This window comes from Hibiscus syriacus, unplaced genomic scaffold, assembly GCF_006381635.1.
Source record: "Hibiscus syriacus cultivar Baekdansim isolate YM2019G1 unplaced genomic scaffold, ASM638163v2 tig00113724_pilon, whole genome shotgun sequence".
NCBI classification, from domain to species: Eukaryota; Viridiplantae; Streptophyta; class Magnoliopsida; order Malvales; family Malvaceae; genus Hibiscus; species Hibiscus syriacus.
This window is the reverse complement of record NW_024063470.1, coordinates 516,670-526,209: the sequence shown is the minus strand read 5'-3', so window position 1 is coordinate 526,209 and position 9,540 is coordinate 516,670. Positions and strand designations below refer to the sequence as shown.

The following is a 9,540-nucleotide window of genomic DNA, read 5'->3' as shown; positions in this document are numbered from 1 at the left end:
TTTTGTTTAAAAGCCTCATTAGCATAACTTAACCGATTATATTATTGGATTAAGGGTAGTATTTATGTATTTTAAAATATTAAGAAGGGACAGTCTTAAGACAACTAGATGTCATTTTCCGATATTTTAAAATAAATAAATATCCCACTAGAAAAACCTAAAAAAAATTGATTGTATTGAAAATTAATTAATTTTGAAGGGAAAAGGAAATATTCACTATTTTAAACTAATCGAGACAATTTGCTAATTTTATTAGAGATTAAGTCTCAGTATTTTTAAATTATTGAATATCCCTTATCTTTTCTAATAATATAATTAGGATTAATGAATTTAATTTCTTTCTTTGGTAGAATAATTTTTTTAATATGGAATCCTTAGGAAAATTATTATATTCTTTTTATTTCAGTTGGAAAGAGAAATATTTGTCCTAAAGTATTTTAAGGAGTATTTTCTCTTCAATTGGAAATAATAGAATATTTTATATTTTTCTTTAGAATTTTTATTCTATAATTGTATGGTTGAATTTGGAATAATGGAATCGTAATTTAAATATATATTCGAATTCTTAGATTTCTACTATTTAGAGACAATATATAATCGATAGGTACCAATTTTGGGCGTTGTGGGGGTGTTTATCATTCCCAACACGTAATCAACCCCCGAACCTTTTTTATTACTAAAAAATGAATTTCTGATTACACGTGGATCGGTGTATCTTTTAAAATGACGTTTTTCTTAAAAAAATTAAAAGAAATTTTTTAGGTATTCGACCTACCTAATCCAAAAAGTCGATGGCGACTCCGAAACATTTCTTTTACAAAAATCAGGTTTTCACAAAATGAGTCGAGACTCATCGTATCGTCGGAAATCGATTACATAAAAATTTGGTTTCCACACGCTCCCCTTGTTTGTTACATAAAAATCTATGTTGTCCCATTTTTGTAGATATGTAATGAAACTATTAGTGAAAATGTAAACGAGAGAAGATAAATTGTGAATTATTGAGATCGAGTAGATTCGATTCAAGTTCTTAACGAGTCAGAGTGAACTACTTGATACCCAACTCGAAAACTTATGAATAGTTGGAAAAATAATGTAATAAGTTTTTTAAATTAAATTATTTTTGATATTAACATTTATATGTCATGTTTTTTAACAATATAAAGTTTTTATGTATTTAAAGCTTATGTTCGAGTTCGAATTTGAGTTTTAATCGAGTTAAGCTTGAGATTATTTTCAGGTCAAGTTTTTTTAGCATGAATCGATATTTAATTTTTTATTTCGAGTCAAGTTTAAAAATTTAAAGCTTATGAGTTTTCAAATCAAATTAAACTGATAATTATTAGTTCGTGGGTTATCAAATAAGTGGAACTTAACTAGTTTACAACACGGTCGGCCTTTATGACTGGACATGCGTTTCTTTGTCTTGGTGAAAGACTCTCCAGTCGTGAGTTCACTGTTTTCCCTATATTATGGTCGTGAAAGTCTCTAGATCCATTGGAAAATTTAATTATTGGACACGAAGTATCGAAATTTTATGTAAAATTTGGAATTTATTGAGATAGTTTCGAAATTCTTGAAAAATATCGAAATTTTTTAGGAAACTGTATTAGAAAGTTTCGAAACTCTTGTAGAAATTTCAAAACTTCTAATCAAAAACCTCATTTTAAAGTTTTGATTGGACTTTAAATTATTTTGATGAAAACTTTGAATAAATTTAATTTAGTCCAAAAATATTTACCTATATTAGTTATATAAAAATATTAGTTCTACAAAATTCAAATCTCCATGTGTGTTTATAGTTAGAAAATGTTTTTTTAGAAAATGTTTTTTACATTTTTCTATGTTTAACTGCGGTAATTGATTTTTTCAATGTAATTTATTTTTAAATTTTTTAAAATATATTTTATTATCTAATTTTTCGTAAAATATTTTTAAATATTTTTCTTTTAAAGTATAAACACCCAAAATAATATTATTTTATTTTATTTAATTAACATTAATATAATATTTTTTGTATCATTTAATGAAAATGTTAATTATTAAAATATTTAATATATATATATATAATTTTAATATTATTATATTTTTAATATTATAGTAATATAAATTCAATTATATTATAATAATATATTGTATTATATTTTTAATAATATATAATAAATAATTAATATAATTTATTATTTTTATAAAAATAATAATTCATTTTACGTAAAGCAATTTTTGGGCATTTTACATAAATCACTTTTCATAAAATTATTTATAGTGTATCAAACAAGTGAGAAAATAGTTTACATACTATCATCAAAACACCATAAAATAGTTTTCAAAAACTATTTTCGAGAAAATGAAATTCATTTTACATAAAACAAATTTCAAGTAATTCATTTTACGTAAAACAGTTTTCATGTTATTAGTTTTATATAAATTATTTTTCAAAAAATCAATTACAATGTACGAAACAAATTCTTCTTTTTAAAAGAAAGTCCTATTTGATCATGTATAAATATTTTTTTAATAATTTAGGGTAATTATAAAATAATATTATTTTTTTACTTAAGTATTAATAACGTTGACATACTCGCATACAAAACTGTTTGAGCCTAATATTTTTTGAGAAAATAATATTTTATTTAACTACTAAAGTGATTTTGATTGGTTCATGTATAGACATTTTTAGAAGTACTTCAGTTATATGTTCGACATATTTTCGAATATATGTAGGTAGGAGATATAATCTTTCAAATATATGAAAAGAAACGGAAAAACTAAACCTACATGTGTGGGTCAATCTCCTCTTTCTACCCGATATATAAGTCGCATCCCTAGCATCGATCCCTTCATCATACATGTGTGGATACCAAATGCCCCAAAAGTTCTATTTTTTAATGGAGGGTTATTAAAATAGAACAAGAACATAAATTTAATGATAGTTTTACAAAAAAAAATAATTGGATGATTAAAATAGAACCAAAGTAATAGTTTAGTAACAAAAATGTGTAAGAATAATTGGATAACTAAATACAAAAGTAATAGTTTGGTAATAAAAATATGCGAGAATAATTGGGTAACTAAATACATAGTTTACCAAAAATTTTAAGTGGGTGTCCAAACACACCCTTCGGCCATGAGCTGATTGGCAGTTTTTCTGGGCTTTGATGGAAATCCACCAAAAGAATCTGATTTGGGGTTTGGCCTTTTTTCCCTTTCTCATTTCTCTGGTTGAAGCACCGAGTCCTATCTCTCTCTCCCTCTCTGAGCTCTGAATCGTTTACCATTAGTAATGTCGACATCTATCGCAGCTCGCTTCTCCAGAAAAGCCGCGGCCTCCGCATTCTCTGGCTTCCGTAAAGTCGACTCCCGTAGTTTTGTCACGGATGCGGCCAAAACGATCTCGCCATCTTCGGATCGAGTGAAATGGGACTATAGGGGCCAAAGAAAGATAATCCCTCTCGGACAGTGGGTCCCTAAGGTAGCTGTCGACGCTTACGTTGCCCCCAACGTTGTCTTGGCCGGTCAGGTAACAGTCTACGACGGAGCCTCCGTGTGGAATGGATGCGTACTACGTGGCGATCTCAACAGGATCACCGTTGGATTCTGCTCCAGTGTCCAGGAACGCTGCGTCATTCACGCCGCTTGGTCCTCGCCGACCGGTAATCAGCTCATTTCTCTTTCTACTTTTGGAATTTATGAAACATTTTGTAAAATGAAATTTTAGGGTTTTGGAGTTTCTTAGGGTTTATAATCAAAATTTAGCTTGACTTCGATTTGGGTTTGGTGTTAATTTACATTGGAACGATCTAAATTAGTTAAGGTTTCAACTAACCGAGATTTGTACATCATGTTATAATATCTTCAATGAAGCTGAAAAATGAGAGAATTTGGTAGGCTGAATATAAGTCTTATGGCTTCTAGGATTTAGGATTCAGGTTACTAGGAGCTCTTGAGGAGCTCTTGATGTTTGTACATTGTAAACTGGATTATTTTACTGAATGAAACACCATTGTAAATGATATTTTACTGAATTATTTTACTAGGATTTAGGATTCAGGTTGCTGAATGAATTTTACTGAATGAAACTCCAAGGTTTTGTCAGATGGAGAGCAATTTGTATTTAGGTTTCATTGTGATCTTTACAGCAATCAGTAACCTCACTTTCCCTTAGTTTCATCGCTTGAGGTCTACTTGTTGGTCCATTAGGTTATAGCTAGAAGGATGACTTATTATCTCGGCATTTAATGCTTTGCAGTGTTGAAATACTCATAACTGAAAGACCAAGTATAACATGAAAAGAAAGGGCGAAAGAATTGGTATATGCCGCTGCTGTCTTAGTTGCTAAGAATGTAAATGTTGATGCGGAAAAAAATTTATTCCAGAGAGATAAGGGAAGTGAATTGCACCTATAATCACTCTTAAGCTATAAGCAGGGGCAAAATTTGTGTCTTGGGGCGTGGAAGCTAAGCTTTAAATTTTTTAAAGGTTAAAATGTAGTTTCATCATTGTTTTAGCTTAAAATTATATAATTTTTTAATAGGACTAAACTGAAATCTATCAATTTTGGGGTGGCCAAAAGGCAATTTTACCATTTATTCATCCACCCTGTCTCCGCCCCTGGCTATCAACATGGTTCTTGTTTAATGTCCTTCATGGTGCTGTTTGAGGCTTCTGGTTGCAGCTATGGGTTTAGCTGTTTAGTAGCTTAGAACCACCTAAGGTTAATCCTATTTCAATGAAAGGAAAGACATCCTTCACTTTTGATTCGATTTGTGGATCCCCTTTTAGACAATAGGGAGTTTTTAAATAATTGATTATGAATCTGTCTGAAAACATAGTCACATACAGGACAATTTCCACCCTGAGTGCTGTCTTGAACAGCAGAAATGCAGTTTTCAGGTTCTTTGCTCTATTTGCACGTATACTATCACTCTATTAGTCCTCTTTGCTCTATTTGCATAGATACTTTTGGGTGATTTGTTTGGATGTGTTAATTATATGGTAGGGAATATGTGCAAAAAATAGGTAAAATTATTTTAAAGAACTGGATAAATGTTTGCAAGCCAGACTCTGCTCATCACAATCTTGTCTTCTGGACTTATCATTTTCATCTTCTCTACTAGTGGATAGATAGAGGCACAGGAGCTAATATTTTGTCTTTTATAACCTGTCTCTATAATACCCTTAAAGATTTATAGTCCATTTCACTGTGTCTTTTTCTTTGATAGTTTCAGGGATCTGATATTTGCAGCTTATTTTATAATGTTACATGTCTTTCAGAAAATGCACTCCTTTCTTACGGTCAGGAATTGGTTGTCTTAAATCTTGTTTGTTTATTGTTTGCACCTCGTTTGCTACCTTCTATATCCGCCCTTAAAACCCACAAGTCCACACTTAATGTCATGTCTTCCTCATTCATTTAACTGGAGATTGATTCGATGTTTATGCAATGCAGTCATAATGAATCATATCAACAAATATTTTAGTAGAGCTTTATTTTATCCATGTGCTGCTTGGGATCATCATGGGAAATCTATTTTGACAGGTTGACTATGATTAGTCTGAAATCTTGTTGGTTGGTTGTATATTACAGGACTTCCAGCTGAGACATCAATTGAGAGGTTTGTGACAGTTGGTGCATACAGTCTCTTGAGATCATGTACGATCGAACCAGAGTGCATTATCGGACAACATTCAATTCTTATGGAAGGTTCCTTGGTGGAGACACACTCGATCCTTGAAGCAGGTTCTGTAGTTCCACCAGGTAGGAGAATCCCAACTGGTGAGCTTTGGGCAGGGAATCCAGCTAGGTTTGTTCGGGCCTTGACCCACGAAGAAACCTTAGAAATCCCTAAACTTGCAGTAGCAATCAATGATCTAAGCAAAGAACATTTCTCAGAGTTCCTTCCATATTCAACAGTATATTTAGAAGTTGAGAGGTTAAAGAAGTCCCTAGGAATAACCATTTGATTGCCTTTCATTCTCATTTTCTTCCGTAATATCGGCTTCCCGGAGTTTTCCTTGCAAGGAAATAAGCAGCCGAAGAAAACCTAGAAGGATCTTTTCTGTCGTTTATCCATGCATTTCATAATGTTGGCTGTTGGTATAAAAAACACTTTAAGTGTGTGTTCTCCAAAATAATATCTTTTGTATGTTGATCACTTTATTTGTTTAGTGTATTTTATCCTTTTTGATGCCATCTATACAGTTGCTGGTACCTTTCACATTATTAATGCATAAATTGAATTCAGTGATTGATTGATGAGGATATATGTTTTATGTAAATACAACCCCCCCCCAAATTTTTTATCGTTTTATTATTATTACTCTCCAAGTTTTGTCAATTCAAGGGTGTTTTTGACAGAAAAAGCATATTCCTTCTCAGATTTTTTGGTATTTTTGAAGGAAAAGTCATTTTCCTTGGATGACTATAAATTTATTAGTATTTTGGTATACACAAATCTGGGTTGATTTTTGTACTCATGTTATTGTTAAAGTTTCGTTTATGCGTGGAGTGGGATAATAGATTGGCAGAGTAGGGCTGGTGATAAGCTTAAGTTTTACCCCACAAAATTATTGCAAACAGTACACATTCATGTACGACTACTCTATCGCCTTTATAGTTTACATGCTGGAATTCATTCATTATATTTGGAGACTTTCTATCCCCTCGGGTTAATATGAATTACTATTTCATAATCAAAATATATAGTTTAACATGTTTTCAACATTTTATTATTTCTAAATTCAGAAACAACTTGATTTAGATTCAATCTTAATATAAAGAAACTAATATAAAATATGATATTTTAAATATACATATTTCTCTCTTCTATCTTATATTATTTACGAATTCAATTAATATAAAAAGTAAAATAGAATATTATGGGGTGGGTAGAATCTGATTTTTCCTTTTCATAGCCATGGGAGATAATATAATATAATTATGTGCACTTAAGCTATATTGTGGTGGGGAATTAACAATATGTATAGACTAGCAAATACATGACTTATTCTTCATGTCTTGTAGGGGAGAAAAGGAATTAAATCATTTCCTAATTAATTTACATTTCTTAAGTTCATTGGTTTGTTGGATATTACTTTGTCCAACTTATTATTTTCTTTCCAAATGTCATTATCTTAAATTATTGTCATCATTAGTTTCACCTCCTAAAATCTTCTCAACAACTCGTTTGGTTCCATTGGACCAAACATTCAACTTCTTTTTAAAATTTACCGTCCATTATATTTAAATCAAGATGATATAAAATTTAAATATTTTATATTTTATTAACCGTATATAATATTTTTTAATAGTTAGGATTGGATTATAAATAGTATTCGTTCATAATTTTCTTAATCAATTGATAACACACATAAAACTTACAAATACAACTGTCGAATTCAGAACCAACAACATTCCTTTAACCATTAAAACCACTTCATGGGTTCAAATATATATAATATTTTAATAATTAATTAAATCATTATATTTAATATTTAATAATACCAATATGTTAGTTGATCAATACTACATCAATAATTTAATAGTGCAAAATAAACAAAAGAATTGGAATATGAACAGCTCATGACTATCGTAGTCTCGTGTTTTAGTTGCCCATCCTCTCCTTCAATAATTTCTTGCTCTAGTCTCTTAGTGACTAAGAATTATTTTCACTAGAGATTTTAGGTTCGTATTGCTATGTTTATAGGGTATGTGCACATTATCAATGAATAAGGAAAATTATTATCAAATATTATTTTGTAATCACCCCAGATTGTTTAAAAAGAAAAACAATCACTTCTCCTTCTTCTTCAAAGATATTACATTGTAATCGCCCCAAATATCATTTTGTAACCTCGACCTTTAATTTCTCTTCATCCAATGTTCCTAAAAAGGTGCAAAATTAAATGTTTTACGTAAGTGGATGCTATCTATCTATCTATATATATATATATTAAAATGGGTTAATGGATTGGCTCGAGCTCCCTTTGATTCGAGCTTGGACATAGAATTTGAAAACTTTTTTAAACCTAATGTGGATAATGAACATCTTTAGTTATAATTTGTATTGAATTATCTAGTTTAAAAAGTTCATTAAACTAAATTTTATTATTCAAATATATTTTTTTTATTTTTTTTTATCTATGATTATGACAGCTACAAAAATTATTTATGAAAATGTAAGTTGAATTCGCATCTTGTTAAAAGCGTAGAGAACATGTTTTACAAGCACACATTCTCCTTATGTGATGTAAACGTTATAAAAAGATGAAAGACGCATTATGAAAAACAATACATTTCTTTAATTTTATCATTTTCAATTTTTAAACAAAACAAAATAAAAATCTCATATCCATCAAAAGAATTTCTTGTTTATAATTAATATATATGTTTAGGTGGAGATGGACAATATGATGGTGTCAACAACAAAACCATATTATTAAATAATAGAAATTAAGAGAGGTTTTGGGTACTTAATTATGTGAAATGTCATCAATCACTAAACCAAATAATGGAAAACCTATAGGATAAATTTAATATAAATAGTGTGTTTTCTGAATCCAGCAAAGATTTTGACATCTCAACCATTCTAATGTCATATATCACACCTTCTTCCATCTTATTTTCCACTTTCTCCTTTGCCGCTTATTCCCTCGAATTTTATGCTATTGCAATCATGGATGGTGTTCATCGGCAAACACGATAACATGAAGAAAAAACAATATGAAAATCCGACAAGGAAAGGGACAGAGTGGGTGGCAATTTTATGTTTTGATGTCTGTCTGGTTTAAGAAACATCTTTTGTTGAACCGGTAAGCATATGTTTTGGATGATATCTGTAAACTGGGGATGTTGGAATGGCTCAATCAAGTCAAATCTCCTGAAGCTTTTTCGGGTCATTTAATTTGATTGAGCCGTGCCAATATCACCTTTATTCTTACAAATATACATACATATATATCCATATCACTCTCTATATGTATACGACAGTTTCAGTTTTATATAAGTTTCAGCTTGATTTTCTGGATGGTTCTTTAACCTTTCTGTTTCTCGCTCTTTCAAGTGCGACTGTGTAAAGTGTGAGTTATAAATATGTAGGCATATATAAATATACATATACATATACATATATATGTGTGTGTGTGTGGAGTTTCATTTTGAGATATAAGGTGAGGTTGATATTATGTAAGATGAAACCCTATTCTTTCTGGTTATTCTAAAGTATAATTTGAGATCTCAACAAAATAACCTAATTTTCTTGAAATATATCTTCTGAGAATCTTTAAACACCTCCCTTGCATGCATATATAACATTCATGGAAAATTCATTAGAAAAAATTATGTTCAGCTGAAAATCTTCTCAACTTAATTGATATCAGTAGTGTTTGACTTCAGCTTCAAATTTGGATAAACTCATGCATATATATAGGTGAAGTTATTTGAATCCGAAGAATAATATTCATTTTACCCCTAACATCATTCATTGTATTCTTATATTATGTATTGGTATAGAGAGGATAAGGATATCATTATATTCTTCA

At 30.0% G+C, this 9,540-nt stretch overlaps 1 protein-coding gene across 1 annotated transcript; it reads left to right on the top strand.

The window, feature by feature from the left end:
• Positions 1–3,249: 3,249 nt before the first annotated feature.
• On the top strand, positions 3,250–6,100 carry LOC120187312 (gamma carbonic anhydrase-like 1, mitochondrial). Its single transcript, XM_039191052.1, has 2 exons — positions 3,250–3,653; positions 5,588–6,100. The coding sequence occupies exons 1-2, from the start codon at positions 3,284–3,286 to the stop codon at positions 5,962–5,964; spliced, it is 747 nt and encodes a 248-aa protein (XP_039046983.1). The 5' UTR covers positions 3,250–3,283; the 3' UTR covers positions 5,965–6,100.
• Positions 6,101–9,540: the final 3,440 nt, after the last annotated feature.

Bases quoted from the DNA above. Each gene is read 5' to 3' on its own strand.
- LOC120187312 (XM_039191052.1), top strand. From the start codon at position 3,284: ATGTCGACATCTATCGCAGCTCGCTTCTCCAGAAAAGCCGCGGCCTCC. The intron at 3,654-5,587 runs GTAATCAGCTCA...TGTATATTACAG, and splicing joins CGCTTGGTCCTCGCCGACCG to GACTTCCAGCTGAGACATCA.